General features: G+C 40.5%; 1 protein-coding gene across 8 annotated transcripts in view; it reads right to left on the bottom strand.

Moving 5' to 3' along the window:
* The window catches only part of stxbp5l (syntaxin binding protein 5L), a 125,311-nt gene that overhangs the window by 3,812 nt on the left and 101,941 nt on the right, over positions 1 to 19,558 (bottom strand). For 2 of the 8 annotated variants that reach the window (XM_058392513.1, XM_058392516.1), the window contains 9 exons: positions 16,698 to 16,802; positions 12,060 to 12,113; positions 9,609 to 9,791; positions 4,240 to 4,338; positions 3,000 to 3,239; positions 2,258 to 2,621; positions 1,478 to 1,643; positions 497 to 608; positions 185 to 405 (listed from right to left, as the gene is read on the bottom strand). In XM_058392513.1, coding sequence (XP_058248496.1) covers positions 185 to 405; positions 497 to 608; positions 1,478 to 1,643; positions 2,258 to 2,621; positions 3,000 to 3,239; positions 4,240 to 4,338; positions 9,609 to 9,791; positions 12,060 to 12,113; positions 16,698 to 16,802 — 1,544 coding nt within the window. The remainder of the gene's footprint in view (positions 1 to 184; positions 406 to 496; positions 609 to 1,477; positions 1,644 to 2,257; positions 2,622 to 2,999; positions 3,240 to 4,239; positions 4,339 to 9,608; positions 9,792 to 12,059; positions 12,114 to 16,697; positions 16,803 to 19,558) is intronic. The other 6 variants (XM_058392518.1, XM_058392519.1, XM_058392521.1 and 3 more) reach the window with 4 other exon arrangements.

Below are 19,558 nucleotides of genomic sequence, written 5' to 3'. Positions count from 1 at the left end.
AACTTGCAAAACTTTGGAAAATTGTTTGTTTTGATGACTGATGTTCATATTCCATATCTGGACATATCTGACAAATCAGATAACATCTTGTTCAGATAACACACCTTATATTCGAGTATGGCCTGAGCAGATATGCATAACCATGTTTTTTGTTCTCCTTTCCCATATCCCTTTCCTGCATTACCTCATGAGCGTGTTTGGAGAACGTCTCAGCACTGGACATCATTAGAGCCGTCCTCTCCTCCAGCTCTCCTAATCTCTGTCCTCTCTCATCCAGGGCAATGCGAGCTCGGGCAAGATCACCCACTGCCCCGCCGGCTGCTACCCGTATGCCCTCCACGCTGCCCTGGCCAGGTATATGCTGGGCCAGACTTCGGGAAGCCTTCCCTGCTGCTGCCTCCCCAACTATACACAGGTACAGTAAGAGATTCTTTGGACTGTAATTATTCTGAAGTAAAATCACACAAACACACAGAAGAATGAGAGTTGCACTCACAGAGTTCTTCTCTGTCAAAGGTCTGCGCATTGCCCCCAAAAAAACCCTTCAGGAAGCCTCGGTTCTGTGCCTCAGGGGTCTCGATGGGTGTGAAAAGCTCCCCTAGCATCTCCTGCAGTTAATCAGTTGAGTCAGTCAGTAAGCTGTCAGTGAGCCGTACAAATGCATACGACTCAAACATGCAATGAAAAAAATAGTTTGTTGAATTTATTTCATTCCAATGGTTCCATGGGATTGAACGGAGTATCGCTGACAACAATTAGTCTTCTAAACATGATTTAAGTGTGTATTTCCAAAACCCTGAATAAAATCAAAACAGCTCACACCTAAGCTGAGAAACAGTTGTGTTTTGAAACAGACACATTACCACAGCACTATTCTACCATACATGCGTTTATTGCCAAAATGTAATACTACTGTCGATCCCATCAGCGCCCTTGTGAGATTTCACGATGTAATTAGTTTATGTTAATACTACATGATTTGATCACTCTCACTCTACATCATTCAATCTTTTAATTAGATTCTTGTTTAAATGAAATTCTTTAAGCAATGAAACGTAACATTTCTATATAAACTCTTAAATCCGACAGGTTCTGTTTTTTCACTGTGATTAATTACTATATATAGGTATTATGAAACTCAAAACCAACACGTTCATATGTGATTTTGAATGCCAGCTTTTCAGAAACTATTTAAGGTTACGCTTGAACTAAATCATTCTACAGACAGGAACTCTTCAGATTTCCATTTATTCCAGCACTAGACTGAAGGAAGGGGAGGAAGGCAGCTCGCAAGGTACACCAGGGCTCAGCACAGCAGAGCTCAAAGCATCTATGACAAGCATGACATTTCACTTCAATAGGCACTGTCACCGCCCTCCCCACACACACATTAAAACTGTGCACACAGATGCATGCTCACACATTCAGTCACGCACACAGGACCGTGTCTCTCTCTCTCTCTCTCTCTCTCACACACCTGTAAATTATCACACATCTCCTGGCTGTAGGTGATTCGCTGTATTTCTGTTGGAGAGCTCAAGTAGAGGGCCTGACCACCATTGGTGAAGCAGAATGTTCTAGCAATGCGCATGTCCGTTAGCGGCAGGTAGTGTACATCCAACAGGGGCCGTAAACATGGCAGGCTGCAACATAAATGCACAGAGACTCAAACCACAAGGATATTACCTCAAGCGTTTATAGCAGTGAAAAGGGAACATTTTTTGTCTCTTTGAAACATGAACTAAAATCCTTACAGTTATTATATAAAACAACAGAAAGACAAAATAAATATCAGATCAAATAGGAACAACATCCATAGGCTATTTATTGTTCAATAAATAGCACTGAGAGGGATCACTGCTTGGCAGTACCAGTTTATTGATTGCATCCAGGGATAACACCAGGATTAAGAGTGTCTCCACATTATTTTCAGTATTAAGACTAGGATTAGGGAAATCAATGCTTCTAAGGATTAAAGCTTTAAGGGGATGGATCAGTGCCAAGTAATAATCAACATTTACCATTTACTGGGCTGGAATAGGATATTAAAACTTTAATCATTACAGATTTGTAAATATAACAAATGGGAATTGAGGAAATCTGGGATGGAGATTAGAAGACTTTTTAGAAATGTTTTCACAAAATAATGTGCAAAAATCAGCAAGCAAAATCAACAATACTTTGGAATAAAGCTTCGTGTTAAATGCTAATGAACAATTCACTTTCTACCAAACATGAAGTGACCATGGAGCTGAACCTGAGGATCATGACATGTCCATTGGCACAGAAGCAGGCCAGACACACGCTGTTGGAGACGGCCACCACATCGGCACGCAGCACGAATGATGACTCTGTGATGTTGTGCACGTAGAGGCAGGCCTGTGAGGGCATGAGGAAGACCTTGGCTTGCCGTTCAGAGCACACAACAGCTAAGTGGCCCTCGCCACTGGCTTCCTGTGAGGAACAGGGTGAGAAGTTGACCAACTTCCTCCTGCGGGGCCGATCAGGGTCCTCAGGGCCATGTGGATCTCTCCACACCTCATATGCACTGTGGATCAAAGCACCAGTGCAGTCCAGAAAACCAAAACGCAGGACTGAACCTTTCAGCATTAAGACAGTGCCTGAGGAGGAGAGGTGAAAAGTCAGAATGGAAAAAGGAGAAAGACAACAGGAGAAAAAACAGAATGAGAAAATGATATGGAGGGAGGTTGGGGAAAAGAGAGAGAGAGAGAGAGAGAGAGAGAGAAAGAGAGAGAGAGAGCTATGAGATTGTTTTGCTCAAAGACCTATACAATGATTTTGCTCAAAATGATAAAGTCTATTACTTCTATTAAATAATAATGAACTATTACATTATACTAATACTATTATTGTCTTTTGCCTAAGTATATAAGTCTATTACAGGCCTGCAGCTGAAAAGTTCCCAAAAGATCCTGCTCACATATAAATGGAATCACAGACTGTCTGCCGTATCAACGGGAAATGCAATTTGTGCTCACTGGTGGGTGCGACTGTGACAGGTTCCTCTAGCCTCTCCTGCTCATCAGTGGAAATGGACAAGGGTAATAGCAGAACAAGGCCCAGGCTGGTGCCCACCCACAGGCATGGTGTAGGCAGCACGTCTGACTTGCGTCCATATGACTCCGCAAACTGCAGCGTGGTCACAGCCTCTTTGGTGTCCCGGTCTATACTGGAGACGCTGGAACTCCGTGATCGGCTGAATGAATTTTCCCGACTCTCTGGGAAAAAAAGGAGCAGGGAGTAAAGGAGAGAGGGAGGAAGAAAGGAAGACAGGAGAGGGAGAACAAAATGGGAGGGAACACAGAAAGATGTGAAGTGAGATGTGAGAAGAGAAGTGGAAAAAGTAAGAGAGAGAGAGAGACAGTACACTTTAAGAATTGGGAAAGAAAAGGGGAGCTGTAAAATAGAAAGATCATGTTAATATAATTTTTTATACATAATACATGAGCAATCCACATTTTCCAAAAACATTTTAAAATCATTTACATGTCATCATTTGTATCAATGACAAATACATGACTACAGACAGGCAAACAGGACAATATGACAGTGAAAACAAAGGATCTAATTTATAGTTTTTCCATTCACCCACACCCACACACACACACACACACACACACACGTCTGCATATAAAGACACATATAAAAACATACTGACCAATGATTTGCACTGTTCAACAGCAACATTTTTAAAGATCTGTTTTCAGTATTTTTCAGATTCATGCACTTGTTTAAAGCGAGAGTCTGTCTCTCTCTCTCTCTCTCTCTCTCTCTCTCTCTATGCTCAGCAGAATCCATTCATTAAATAAGACTGTGGAAAAATTGATCAACATTTGGCAACATTTCCCATTGTGGGATCAGTTTTGCTTTCTCTTATAATGGCTAAAGGAAAGATAAGACACGCATTCTCCCACTCATCTTCTGATAAGTCAAGACTGACCACGTTTTCTACGTAGTAGTGAAATGTAAATGTCTACTTCAAAGCCAGCATCTAGACACATGTGACAGACGTGGATATGACACTGCTGCAGGACAAACTGAAGAAAGACAAGGTGGTTTACCCCAAACCTGGAGACAAAAAGAGAAAAAGCTCGAACACTGAGAGCATTATTGTAACAGGATGCAAAATCATGATAGACAGGACTGACTGGACGGACCGTGACAAGACGAAACAGGAGCCGGAAGTTTAGGTGTGATCCCCAGACATCCACTCCTTACCTCTCTCACTCCAGGAGTAGGTGGTGGCGTGGTGTTCATCGTGTGAGTACATACTGACACCATGCAACTGCTGCAGCATGGCCCGTCTGGACGGATAACCTATCCATCGTTTACACACAGACGATGCACAAATGCACAGCGCACCATATTCATGGTACAACCAAACATAGTCATGACAGTGAAACATGACAGAGTAGAATCACACACACACACAAACAACAATGGCCCAACATACATAGGAGAATGACATGCACACAAAGATATGAATAAACACATCCAACACACACACACACACACAAGTACAGACAAACTTACACAAAACCAAACAGTGTTTGGACAGAGACAGTGAAGGAAAGAAAGGAGACAGAACTGTTCAAGCGAATCAAAAAAAGCAAGATGTTCTGAAAATCTTTTTCAAAAGGACACCATTTACAATCCTTGACTTAAAGATGGCCACCATGAGAGGAAGGGATTTTTTTTTTTTTAGAGAGCTTTTAGATCCCTGGTAAAAGCTCACTGTCAACAGCCCTAATCTTAGAGCTCACACTGCTATCGGTGGCCTGTTTTTCCCCTTTGGCTGTTGTGTGCAGTGTTGAGTTACTCAGCCTGGCCGATATTGTTATCAGAGCGGCCCATGGCTCTCCCGTACTGCCTACGTTGCTGCAAGTATAGAGATCTCCTTCTTTCCTGCAAGGGGTGAGTGAAGAGAAAATGTGTATAAAAAAGAATATGTCTAGGTATATGCACTCTGTAAGGATGTCACGTACAGAAGTCCCGAAATAGATGCTCAGACTGCCCAAGGCTAAAAGCCTATTTTGTAAACATAGTGAGAGCAGAGTAATGCAAAACACACATGAGCAAAAAAACAAGCACACACACATACACATGTCAGAAACCAGTGAACTGACAAAACCTCTAACCTTTAGAATGTCTTTCAGTACAGACATTCACCAGAGCGAGCTTCGGCAAGCTTTGACAACATTAGCAGAGACTGCGTGAACATAATTAGCCACATCAGATGTGTAAGTGTGAATATTTCTGGAAAGGTTTCTGCTGAGGTGTTGAGAAAAATTTTCTCTTTCTTTGTCTTGGTATCTGAGGGAGTGGTTTTCTCACGCCATCAACTATCAAGCTACAGTTTGTCAGTTCATCTTTAGGCTCTTTTTTCCTAAGCTTTGTTCCTTGCTAGTGATGGTGTTTCATGCCCTGGAGGGTCAAAGCATTGTGGTGTCCAGCTTTTGCTCGGCTTTTACACGCCAGTTCCACTCATAACGAGTTTGATAATAAGATTACAATTAAGTTGCTTGAATCTGATGTACTAAATGAGCCAGGAGGGAGTGTTACTACTGCTGACAGACCACACAGCACAAACTGAGCACTGTTATTGATGATGGTGCGTGTGTCCACCTTTGTCCTTCAATTTTGTATGACTGCATATCTGTTTGGACTTGCTTGTGCCAGCATCAGTACATACTACGTGTCATGTTTCTGTATGGATTTGACTTAAGGCACTGTATATGATGTGAGTGTGTATATACTCTGCTCCATGTCTGCTTGTTATTTATCTGAGATCGAGCACACCTCTCCTGCTATCCTCACTTCCTGTAGCGCGTCTCATTAACTGCAGCCCAGCTTTTTTCTTGCTGCTAATTGACCTTTAAATATCTCAGAGACCCAGCTGTGCAGCAATAGGGACACATGCACAACACAGAGACCGCAGATGCAATGGATAGTCCCTAACGGACAAGGAGCGTTTTCTGAAACGAGGAAAAGTAAACACTGGAATATTCATGGTCTGGGACAAATAAGCGAATGGGTATCAGCCACCTGGTGTGAGACAAAAATCAATGGAAGGCCATCTTAAAACTTTCAGAATCTGAAGGTGTAAGGTAAATCAGATAGAAAGGAAAACAGATAGCTAAAAAAAGGATTGATAGACTCTCCTCTTCTGGTCTGTGAGGTAAAATGTCAATCCTAAACAAGCCTATAATGTGCTCCCTGTCTGTCAGGCAATCATTTCTAATAATAAATAACCTGTGCCATAAAACCACCTGAAGGATGGTGGCGTTATCGTCAATCAAATGAACCTGACGGGACGCCGCGTGCTGCTGAGTACTCTGTCCTGTGGCGTGTCCTCCAAGTAAACAGGATTAGGAATAGAGATGGGAGAGAGAGAGAGAGAGAGAACTACTGCTGATATTAGATCAGAGAGAAGTGAAAAGTGATTCTGAGGTGGTAATGCTGTCGCAGAAACAGGGCTGTGGTGTCAGAAGCTTATTGTGCTGCTCTGATGAATGATGTCATACAAAATTAAAAAAAATAAATACAAAAGTGATAACGCAGATAAATGGCTCCTGTATACCAGCACATATACTCAGCAATAAGTATACACACTCCTGAGCAACACTGGATGCTACATACAGTATATACTCTATATGTTGATCTCAGATAGCTTACTAGCTAACAGATTAGCAAATGACTTCTTTCCCCAAAGCTGTGAGACTCCACTCTTGCAATACGCCAGCTCATCTAAGATTTATTAGCAGTGTAGCTATTTCACGCACACAAGATTTCCCTCGATCTGGCAATGTTTAAAAAGATTGCCTTCCAATTACATATGCTGTGAGAACTAAAATACATAAGGAGACCTAAATATACAAGAAACAATAAGATATATAAAAGACAAATAATAAACAAAGAATTACAAATAAAACATCATATCTTTCTCAGTGCTAACAACTACATTACCAGCGTATCATGTCAAATTAGAACGAAATAGATCGAACCCTACTTCACTGGCTGTTTAATACCAAAGAGGAACTAGTGTTACAGCCTTAAATCTTCAAAATTGTGTCAAGTGTGAGAATTTGCATTCAATTTTTAACCTTGAGAAAATCTTGGGACTCCATGTGCATCCATGCTAAACTCTCCATTCATTCTGATCTTTTTCAGTCTGAAAACTCACCACAAAAAAAAAGTCCTGATTGAGTAAATGCATAATGCATTCAAACAAAATTATGGAGAAATTCAACAAAAAATCAAATGAATATAAACTGACCTGGACGCCAGGTACAAATAGTCTACAATATAGCAACAGCATGTCCTTGCACCATTTTACTTTAACTAATTTAATGTGCACTAGTGCAAGCTATATCAGTCCCTCCAGGATTTCATGATTTTGTGAGCGCAGAAATGAACACAAAATCGAGCAAACACCACAATATTTGGAGCGATTTTTCAAAATCACTGCAGATTTTAAGCAGGTTTGGGATAAGACACGTCATATGACGCCATAACACACATTCGGCCAAAACCCTAGTCCATTCATGTGCATTGAACATGAGTACGGCTCTCACAGAAAGTCATTACATATGTGTCTTCCCTGGTTCCCAGTTTCACCAATTCAAGTAAGTTGCATCGCAAAATTATGAAAGAAGCTGCAGGAAAATCAAGCATTTTTGACTCCCCAAAAAAATGCTGCAAAACTCATTACATACATGACAGACAGACAGACAGAGATAGATAGATAGATAGATAGATAGATAGATAGATAGATAGATAGATAGATAGATAGATAGATAGATAGATAGATAGATAGATATAGCTTTTATTTAGACATTCAGGGGTATACCTTTTTTTTTAAATATTTAAAACTCATAATAATTGTTGTTTTTAGATAGAGATGGAGACAGATGTCAGTGTCGGCATGAGCGTTACAGCCGTTATAGTTAATGACCGCAGCGGGGTTCTCGCTTTTGTGCTTCTGCATTGTACATTTGATTTTTCTGAAATGATTGAAGTACCATTCAGAATTCATGCAATTTATTCCAATTATGCCAGGATATTTTCATTTCTATAATTTATAGCAATTAGGCAACAATCAGGTTAAGCAGGGGATGCATAAAATGTTCACCACAGCGGAGTGTGCCTTATATGCATCGCTCAGACGAATTAGGGATGAATGTGTGATAATACGTTTAAAACGGTAAATGGAGTGTATACTGTATGTTTTGAGAAAGTAATGTAACGCTTCATTCTTGTGAGAGACAGTTGAATTGTGACCCAAAAACTATCCGCATGTAGTTATCCGCATGTAGTTAGCTGTCAGCTGAACATTCATCAGCCCCAGCATGTCCTAATTGCTCACCTGTTTCATGTTATGCGCCATTAGCACCCCTATTTAAGTTCTTGTTTGTGTGTGTTTCTTTGTCAAGCTCTTGTGTTGTCTTGTGTGTCACAATCTCACACATACCTTTAGCTGTATGTTTTGCTTTTTTTTTTATCAAAGCTTCTCGTTTTCACGTCTGTTGCTGGTTTGTTAGCACTTTAATTACTGAATAATCTGACGTCCATCACCTTGGCCTCCATATTGGGACATTTGCATAGATCATTGTAATGCTGCACAAAGGCAAGGATATAGATGATATCCTTCTACATCTGTTAGATGATATCTGACCGTTTTTTCCCCCCTAGACTGACACAGATTTCTCTTTAGCATACTTTACATCTTTAAATCTTTCAATTCTATCCAAAGACAGCTCTGTAGACCTGTGTTGTATAACCAGTAAATACCATCTTAGTGGTAATAAGCGTAGGTTGCAGAATGCCTGAAACTTTCGGAGGAGAACAGTGTGTGTCTGTGACTAAAGAATAAACAAAAAAAATCACAGGTTTTGAATCTGAAGCTCCTTATGATAGAAGCATCTGTCTTTACTTCTCCTTACCACACAGTGTCGTATAAACCCAACAAAGCACATTCACAATGCGAGTGATCATTTGGATCGTAGCAGTAACTGAATTCAGCCTTATGTTTGAATCAGCAGTAAAGTCTCAAACATAAGAGGGATGGAAGAATCCCCCAAAGCTCAAAAAGCTGATTCATTTTTGTGATTTGCTCTGATGCAGTTTGTGCATAATTTATTTCATTTTATTTTTTTTATTATTGTTTTCTTCTTTCAATCCTTTACAGTGCTTTTGATCAGCTGTAAAGATGAGCTGATTCATCTTGGAGCACAAACCAACCAAGAATCAAAGTCACAAAAACACTTTACCAATAGTTTATGTTTTTGCAGCAAAAAAGGAGGAAATTGGCACTTAAAAAGGCACTGCGCTTCCCTCATTATCAGCCAATCAGCCTGCGACAGGCACATTTGAAGTCACCAATTTGTCCTCAGGGAGATAGTTTATAAAAAGAAAGCAATCAAATAAATCAGTTAGAGAATATGGCTACTAGGCACCTACCCTCTTTCTAGCTCGGATCCCATGATGAGCGGTTAACATGCAAAGGAAAGGAGGGTAAGGAGAGTAGGGGGAGGGAGGAATAAGGAAAGGGGGGAGGTAATATAGGGAGATGGAGACCAAGCACACACCTTCGGTGAGGGAGGACACAGGCAAAGAGACCTCCATGCATGCGGCTGACTGGGCCTTGCGGAATGGCGGTCGTCCGGGCCCACGGCGGGTGAGACGAGGCCCCTCAGGGGCCCCTGGAGCACGGGGCCTCCCAGACACGCATGGCTGCGAAGTTGGACTAGTGCAATGTCCATTCACATGATCTGAAACAACGGGCAAAGCATTAGCACAAATGCAACCGAGCTTGGGAAACTCCGACAGAGAGAGAGAGAGAGAGAGGTGTGTGTGTGTGTGAGAGAGAGAGAGAGAGAGAGAGAGATAGAGATGTGTGTGTGTGTGTGAGAGAGAGAGAGAGATAGAGAAAGGGGTGCGGGTGTGTGTGCAGGTGTGTGCAGGTGTGTGTGTGTGTGTGTGTGTGTGTGAGTGAGAGAGAGAGAGAGGTGTGTGTGAGAGAGAGAGGTGTAGGGGGGTGAAAGAGAGAGAGAGAAAGTGAGAGAGACAGGAATGGACAGAGTCGGAGAAAAAGCTGGTTAGGGTCAATGAGAAAGAAAGGGAGAGCAAAACATTAAGGAGAAATGTAATGTAATAGCAGCGTTGTTAGTTCTAGCTTATAAAAAGAACAGAAAGCAAAAAAGGAAAGTAAAGAACAAAAAGGAGGAGAATAAACAGATAATGGTCAAGTTGTCATTCGTGTGAAACTGCCATTGCAAAGGGAATTTCTCATCCTCACCCAGTGTCTCTACTCTCTAAAAAGTGTGTGTGTAAAAAAAGCTTGTAAGGGATTTGGTATGGTTTAGAAGAGAGCACTACAATGGATAAACTGCTTTCCTGGCAGAATTCTGAAGGAAACAAAATTCTCCAAAGAGCCACAGTGAGACTACTTTCCCTTTGCAAAAAGGTAGAACAGGATTATTGTACTTATATACTTATATTCTGAAAAATCTCAGCACTGGATCATGCTGCACTGTTATGCAAATGAGCAAACTGCTGGCTCGACATGATTTCAAAACACTGTTCCATGACCTTAGTATTAGGAGTTAAGCTTAAGTATAGGGCAAAGAATGAATGTGAGACTTCCTGAAATGAATTTAAAATGTTAGCATTTTTAATGAATCAAATTCTACTAAAAGAGAATTCTGCTAAAAAAAAAAAAGTCTTTTCTATGTCTGATAAAATGTTGTTAGTTTGCTGAGGATGAGGAAAACCACACAGGAAGCCTAGGCCGCTATATCTGTTTCCCCTGGCCTGCACCGTGAACCTGGACACTCACACATCGTTCCATTAAATTGCTCTGAACTGCATCTCAGCATGTAGGTATAAGGAATGAAGTAGTGTTACAGTGTACTCCAGGGGAAACGTGTGTAGGATAGAGGATTGTGGCGTGACATATATACCAAACCTAGATATACAGCTAGCTGTACGCACACATCATCACACACACACACAATCACAATAAGTCAGGAGTTCCAGCACTTTTTTTAATAGCTAGGGCTTACATCTACTTTCATACCCATGATCAGTAGATATATAACCTGCAACCTGACTCAAGAAACTGAGCTACAAATGATTCTTGGTCAATTTAAATCAAAAGCAGCCTTCAAACATTATTCTTATATAGTTAAGCATTTCCGCACCAACAAAAGTCTGTATCATCATAGTCCATTCTTCTTCGAGTACAAATCAATCCACCTGAAAGAAGCCGGTTATTACTGTATTATGACTAGTGCAGCATGTAAAAGGAATTTGTAAAGAAGAAAAATGCTCAGCTCTCAACTGAAACATGCGAGAAAGACCAGACAGGAGGAAGAAGAGAAGTGGAATTCAAAAAAAGTTAGTGAGAGACAGATTTTGTAGATTTGACAAGATAGGAGAATGATCCAATCACAATGAAGCAACACTAGAGAATGGTCCAAGTCAGTGCATGGCTGTTCAGAGCTAGAAGATGGTCCAATCACAATGGAGCAGGCGTTTCTATATTCAAAGAATGGTCCAATAGGGTTAGGGTGCGGTTATGCCGAGGAATAAAAAAAATGGTCCGGCTTGGATGGAGCAAGGCCATTTAGGGATAAAGAATGAACCACCCGCGATAGAGTGAAAGCAAAGTTTTTCAGAGTGACACTTTTCCAAGTAAAGAATGGGTATGAGGTACAAACTACCTTTGTAAACACTTGCAAAATGTACACAGAGTAAACATTCCACAAACTGAAAGAAAGATGATTTCAGAGACCGCACACAGAAAGAAAGTGAGGACACTGGTGTCCATTGCTCGTTGGTCTTGCCCAATGAGAGAAAGTGAGCTACGTATGAAATAAAACAAATAAACAAACAAACAAATAAAAAATAAAAAAAGCAACGAGCACAAACGAACCCCTCAGCATGATCTCGGTAAAGAGTATGAGGAGAAAGGTAGATGAGACGAAAGAAAGGAAAAAAGTTCAAAAGAAAAACTGCTCGCTTTCGGCCTACCGTACCAAGATCACTCTTAAGATCAGTGGGTAGACTTAACTTTCTGCCTGGTCCCTTTACTGAAACAAAAGAAACAGGAAAGAAAGAGGTAATTAATCCATTCAACAGAAAGCAAAATGGCGTTTAAAACCGAACCCCAACCCAAAAAAAAAACCAAACACGGAAAAATAAGGAATAAAGTCAATGAAAGTCAAATATTTTGAAAAGAACATGCAGTGGTGCATACTTGACCATGCTACATCATGCTTCATCACATTTAACCACCAGAAAACACAGATCCCACTCCACTCTACTGTTTTTTAAACGCAGAGGCACTCACATGTACATGTACTGCCTTTTACTCTATTCTGCAAAATGAAATTGCATTCAAAATATCTGTGCTACTCGTTCCTTGGATGTACGCTTGGGATTCAGTGTGGTCTGGTGGAGCTGTCACAATGCTAGAACCACAAAACAACAACAACAGCAACTAAAAGAAACTATAGGAAACATTCAAACTCACAGATTTGATTTTTTTTTTTCATATCAAAATAGAAAGAAGAAATGAATCAAAAGGCAACATTTTGCAAGCATTTTCACCAAAACTGCAAAGGTTAGAGGCAGTTAAGAGACATGTTACTGGATATTTCATCTACTGTGGTGGGTAATACTGCTAATGAGAGAATAAAACAAGCAATCATTCATCGGGAACTGAAGAAGCCTTTTAAAATGAAGATTTAGTGTATTAATGCTGTTGAAGGTAAGGTGCAGGACTCCATCTCCAGCTCATATTTGAGAGCTGAACCACTATATATATCTATATATTTCATAACCATAATAACCACCTTTTCCTCCTACTGCTGGTATTCATCGTGTTGTTGTTCTTTCAGCTGCTCCCTGTGTGTGAGGGGTTGCCACAGCGGACCAACTAGCACAGGTTTTAGGCCGTATGCCCTTCCTGACGCAACCCTCCCATTTAATCCGGGCTTGGGACCGGCACTGCATCCAGTGGCTGGGGTTTGTGCATTGGCTGGGAATCAAACCCAGGCCTTCCGCATGGTAGGTGAGAAACCTAACGCTGAGCCACCATTTTAAGCTTTCAATGCAAATATTAAACTCTTTAGCAAAAGGAAAATGTATAGTACTTTTTTGGAAACATACAATAAAAGTTGAGGATAGAAAACTACAGCTAAAGAAAAATAGACAATATCCGTACAGAGCAACGATGTTCTGTTACTGCAGAGAGGTGAGTGCAGGATTTAAGGATATTGTTCAATGTAAGTGCTTCACAGGTTAACAGTGATTTAATTTTTAATTTCCATTTTCTATTTTACATATAGTTCTGAATGTTAACAAAGAACTTTGTGGGATTGCCAAATGACAAATGAACGAATATCAAATATAGTGTCTGAATGTTTACAAGAATATGTCTCTATTTAAGCTTCTGCCCAGTATTTACATATACATGTGACACACGCCTCTGTTTTATTCACATATACACCTAATGCATATCTAACATCCAGGGCAGGGCTTTGTGGTACCTCTTGATGAATGAGCTGATAAATTTTGATTCCTATGATGACACTAAACCTAGCTGTATTTTAGTACATGTTATTTAAAAAAAAAAAATAATGTTGTTATTCTTTATACTGCTCTGCTTTGTTGGTGCTGCTGATATTGATTGTTTAATTGCATTTTTCAGGTCAAAATGTCAAGCTTCAGCCTGACATGAATTTGATCATACCAATATAGCAAAGACTAAGAGCCAGTCAATGATGTTAAAAGATTAAGCTGATGAAAAAGAAAACAGTTTGTGATCAGATCTGTACTGATGAACAGGCTGATGTGAATTTATGTTTCCACCCTAATAATCTCAGCCTTCTTGCTAAATTTCAGGAAACGAGCACAATCTTGAACGGACAGAAAAGCTACAATTAACATATTTCTTATGAGGCTTTGACATTTCGATTACTCTAACACGAGAGAAGGCATGCAATTATGGACGCAATTTATCCAAGAGTCTGAAAAACGATTTCTACTGGCCGTGTCTCTGTGCCGTCTTAAATGGCAGTGATATGAACAGCTTGAGCTTCTGAAGTCTTGGTGATAAAATGTCCCTGTATGTTCAGCTCTTGAAGTCATAGGGCGCCAGATTTCAGGTGCCAGGATGGAAATAATTTCACCACCCAAAACCAGGTTGGTTTTTAGTGGTAACATGTGACTCGCGCCAGCAGCAGCACAGCGTGTGTGGAAAAATCTTCCTGAGTTCTTCTGCACTAAGTGAATTGTCCTTATAAACAGCACTGCCTTTATATAAATACAGTGCCGCCTATGTTAAACAGTATGGCCCCGAGGTTAAGAATGCCGCCTCGGCTTGCTGATACAGGCTCCTGTGGTGAGTATAGGAAGGAGGTACTGTATGCAGTACCCTGAGGTAACCTTCCTCTCTCAATCTTTCCTTGTCTGCTGCTTGTGATAGTAGAGACAGACAGGGTTTTGGACATAAATAGAAGTGCTGTTGTTCTGTGTGGCACAAGGGAAATTGCTCTTGTATGCAGCAGTAATTGAAATTTGCAGAATCAATAACCCATGCCTTACAGGTGGAATTCCTCCTATTATGCCTGCTGATGCTGATAAGTCTTAGCGTGTGTGTGCAAGCCAGATAGAGAAATGTGCAACATTTTTCTCATTTATATATATATATATATATATAAACCTTACATATGAACCTAGACATTTACATAAATAATGTACCTCTTATCCTACACAGGGTTTTGAGGAGCCTGGAGCCTTTCCCTATGACTTGGGACTTGGGTCAGAAGCCCACATTCACACACCACAGACAGTTTAAAAATGCCAATCAGCATGTCTTTGGACTGGGGAGGAAACCACTGAACCGAGACGAAACCCTCGATAGAGAACATGCAAATTCCACAAAAGCAGGGTGGAGGCCGGAATCGAAACCTCAACCAGAGGAGCGAGGCGGTATACCACCGTGCCCCCCTAATGTACATGATATTAGTAGAAATCTATTATTATCCATAGGCACAGGTCCGTTGGCAGTGGGCAGGGATTTGGTGACATCACAGCTGGACTCGCTTTGTGTGTGTTGCATTGCTATTTTTTCATAATATTCATGCATTCTCTTTAGTGGAACTTCATGAATGGCTAAAGGGATCCAGGAAGCAAGCATCAGGCCAGATTCAACTCTGAAGATGACTCAGATGATAGGAAGGGTAAATTAGGATCCTTTTCATAGGATTCTTCGTGGAATTGCTCTGTGTCACCCTGTAATTTACATGAATTACTGATATGATTGTGTTCTTTTCAGCCTTCCCCATTCTTCCGCTCCTAAAAAAAAACACACACTGGCATAATGAAGCCTCATGCTGGAGCTTGGATTCTCATTCATCCATCCATCCATCCATTCATTCAGAACCTTCATTTCACCTTTACCCATCTTGGTTTTTTTCCTCCTTGAGTGTGCCCATACGTATTAAACTCAGTGTACTCTTCAACCATTTCTGTTGCTCATGCTTCATTCGGACCTCATGATGAAAGAGGCCCAGTTGAAAGAGGCAATATTTCATTCCTTTTTGAAATGATGACACTTTTCAAGTATAATCACATGAACACCATATTGTGACCTTGGGATTATAAGGTTCTTATAAATCTGCAATTCATTTTCCATCCAGACGGAACTTTATACTACTAAAGTAACCCATTTTACACTCTCAGGAAATACACATCTTAAAAAGTAGTAAGGAAATCTCAAGAAAATAAATATCAAGTGCACATGCAGTGTTGCCATTCTTTCTACCATGCTTTGGACACAGCCTCACAGTCCTTCTGCATTCATTCAGTGTTTGCTTGCATGAGGTTATATGAGGTTAGGTTATTGGAAAGACAGCTAATTAGCAAGATCTTAACAGGCTAGGTCGATAAATATTGTAGCATCAATGGAACATCTTGATTAATAAATTCTAAGAAAATTACAGAATTTTGAAACAAGATTTTTGGCCTTTAGCTATGTGCTGTAGCTGCCTCTTGCTAATGATTTGAATGATGATTTAATTCCAAAGGCAAATTAGCTGATGCAAAACCTATATCAACACAGACAGTCTGCAACATAAAATGCAAGAGAACATCTCCATATTGTTCACCAGCACATACATACACACACAAGCATGGATGAGGCATGGCGCTAGGGAAGGGCAAGCGAGCGAGCGTGAGCGATACATCACTCTTTCACTCTCGCAAACTCACTTTCATCCATCCTGACTTCAAGTCTTAATTTTAAATGTGACATGAGTTCAGTTACCTCATCCTTTCCTCTCTCTGTTTTTGTGCCGATCATCTAGTGTTTTAGTACACAGTGATGCTTATGAAGGCAGCTTTCGTGACCACTCATCATCCTCCTCGCTTTCACACACACACACACACACACACACACACACACACACACATCTGCACCCATGCCAGCAACCACCCACTCGCCTCCCACACACCTGCACACGCATGGAAACTTCACATTGTAGAGCTGTGAGAGAAGATGAGAAGCACTAGCAGCTAGGTACAGCTAGGCAACAGGCACTACGAGCGTGACTACTCCTACAGCAGCATGCCATCTACCATTCGACCGTTCCGAGTGTTCCGTGTCTTACCATTGTCCAACAGGTAAAAGACCGGACTGTAATGGCTGGCACGTAGATTGGACACGGGCTCCGCCGTGCCACGAGGCTCGTTGTGTACGTAGGAGGAGTACGGCACTGGAAATCAGAGAGCCACAACAAACACACACACACGCACATATAAACACACAATCAGACCTAGACACAAGTAAATTGCATCCATTTTTGCGGAGAAGTTTAGAAGGAACTTGTACAGAAGAGCCATTTGTAAAGTGCAAATGAAACATTATTTAAAAAAAGGAGCCATTAAAGCTAAAATGTCAGTGAAAAACTGCCAGTGCCAAAAGCATACAGTCATAAATACAGTCCTGGGAAGAAAAATGGTAGTGAACATGCCAGTACTGGTGAGGGATAGGAATAAATTTCTCCTGAAAGAACAGAACGCTGCCTAGTCTAAGGGAAAAATCCAGTCCATGCTTTTGAATTTTGTGATTTCGTGCAACTAAACAATCAAAGAATATGGTTAAATTGTCAGAGTTACTGTTTCATTGTAAGATTTTGATCATAGACTTTTAAAGCTTTCTTGTGATGGTTGCATGGTGTTATTACATAAGAATAATAGATCTGATCAGAAACGTGCATGGGTCCGAAACAGGCCTTAATAACTCAACTTTCTGCCAAATATAGCTGTTGTGTTTCAAGCTCACAGGTGAGTCACATATAACGAGCATGTCTAAAGCTCTTCCTGCCAGTAGCTGTCACCTTGTCATCTCTCATCCACTCCTGTTTTTTTTTTTTTTTATTATTATTTCCAGAGCCTTCTCCTTCGTTTTAGTTGGAACCTTCTGCTTCTAAATATAACCCAGTGGGTCACCATCAATGGCTGACATTTCAGCTTATTAGCCACCTGGCAGAACACCGGAGTCAACACGAGGTCAGAGTGAGCCGCAGAAGAACTCGACAACACCGCAAACAACAAAGCGCAACAAGCACACAGCAGCCGGCACCCTGAGGGAGAACTTCAAAGAGAGACGCAGCCCCAATTACCGAAGCTGATGGAGAGTAGGACAGAGCCGGGCGAGAAAAAAACAGACAGCAAATCACAGAGGAACAGAGACATAACTTAGATTAGTGGGAAAGTTTCACTACTGTAAATAATACCAGAAGTGCTAATTAAAGCTGTTGTACACACACAGCTATACACCGACGGTGCCTCAGTATCTTAATGTATCCCAAATGCTGGTGTACACGGGGACCTGGTTTGCACTCTCTGGACTGCAGGTGATACTTTTCTTTCCCTTCTTCTACTCCTCTGAGAAAATTACAGAGCAAATAACCTACAGTTTTTTGACCAGCTATGTGATGGCCTGATCATTTTAGCCCCAGTGGGATAAACACTTCTGTGATTTGGCACAAAGATGCTGTTGCTTTTTTGACAGATGTTGCTTTGCAGTTTTTAGCTGCCTAGCACCCATATGCTTAGGAACCATGATTTCCTGAACCGTGATGAATACTCGGAAGGGTTTTCTTACCACGTAGTGTGTAGTGGATGGTACCAATTAGAAACCATGAAGATGCGACTGATTTTTGCTATGTTTTTGCTATGACAGCTTTAGGACTGCAATTGACATGAACAAGTCTCCATCAGTGAACTGTTGATAACTTCAGCAAATCACGTTAAAGCTAGATGGATTTCCTGGTTGCACATTTTTAACCATACAGTACACAGATATAGAAGGGAAATTATTCATTATTACTGTCCAGTGTCACCCAGAAGATGATGGCTTCCATTTTGAGTGTGGTTCATCTGGAGGTTTTCCTGGCCACCATTACCTCTGGTTTACTTTTTATGAAGGAGAAATTAACATCGTGAATTTATATATTTCTGTAACGCTGCTTCGGGACAATGTGTATTATTAAATGTGCTACAGAAGTGAAAGTGAATTAAACAGATTCAAATTAAGCAGTAACTTGAGTTCATTGATTTCTCTTTCTGTTGGACAATGAAAAAGAAAATAAAAAATCATACCTTTCATTACAATTTTATAATCTACATTTTAAATGTTGTATTTGTGAGCAATCTCTCTTCTCACAGCCATTTCTCTGCGTTGAAAAGAAGCAGCCAAGCTGAATGACAATTACAGCAGACTTTTTTTTTTTCACTCAGAAACAAGCTGAAGTTAAGCTACAACTAGCTACCACTACTTTCCGGAACCACAACATTCTGCTAGAGCAAGGAGAAAGTGATGTGACTTCTGCTTTCTGGAATTGTAATCTTTGTCTGCTACAATGTGAGGACTGGAAAATAACATCTATAAAATCTATCAGTAAATGTTTTAGAATGGATTCTAGGTAGTTTAGAAGTGTTACGAGAAAGTGTATACATGCAGAGATGTAGGAAGTTACAGGAATCATAAAGAATTTGAAGCAGACTACATGTGCACTACTTATTATTATTATTATTATTATTATTATTATTATCATCCATTTTCTGTACTGTTTATCACCTGAAGTTTATCCCAGGGGACTTGTGGCACAAGGTGTGGGAACATCCTGGATGGGGATCCTCTAATCCTGCTTTCTCAGTTGAGCAAAAATAGAAATAAGAAAAGATGTGGTGCAAATATTGTTTGAGAAGATGCGAGCAGTAAGGATTGTGCAGCTGATTTTATAGCTTTAGGAATCATATTTGCCTCCAGGAATTGTTTTTATTTTTGATGTTCCTAACAACCGTTTGGGTAGAACATGAAAATAATTTCTTATCAAAGCATTATTATTGCCCTTACCTTTTACCCTCACTCTCCACACTAATAGATAATAAAATGGATTCAGGGGTCTGCTGTGCGTGACTGATCTAATTGATTTCCAATCTGACTCTCATTGGTTGTTGCTGA

The sequence above is a fragment of the Hemibagrus wyckioides genome, linkage group LG06, assembly GCF_019097595.1.
Source record: "Hemibagrus wyckioides isolate EC202008001 linkage group LG06, SWU_Hwy_1.0, whole genome shotgun sequence".
Classification (NCBI taxonomy): domain Eukaryota; kingdom Metazoa; phylum Chordata; class Actinopteri; order Siluriformes; family Bagridae; genus Hemibagrus; species Hemibagrus wyckioides.
This window is presented reverse-complemented; position numbering and strand designations above follow the sequence as displayed.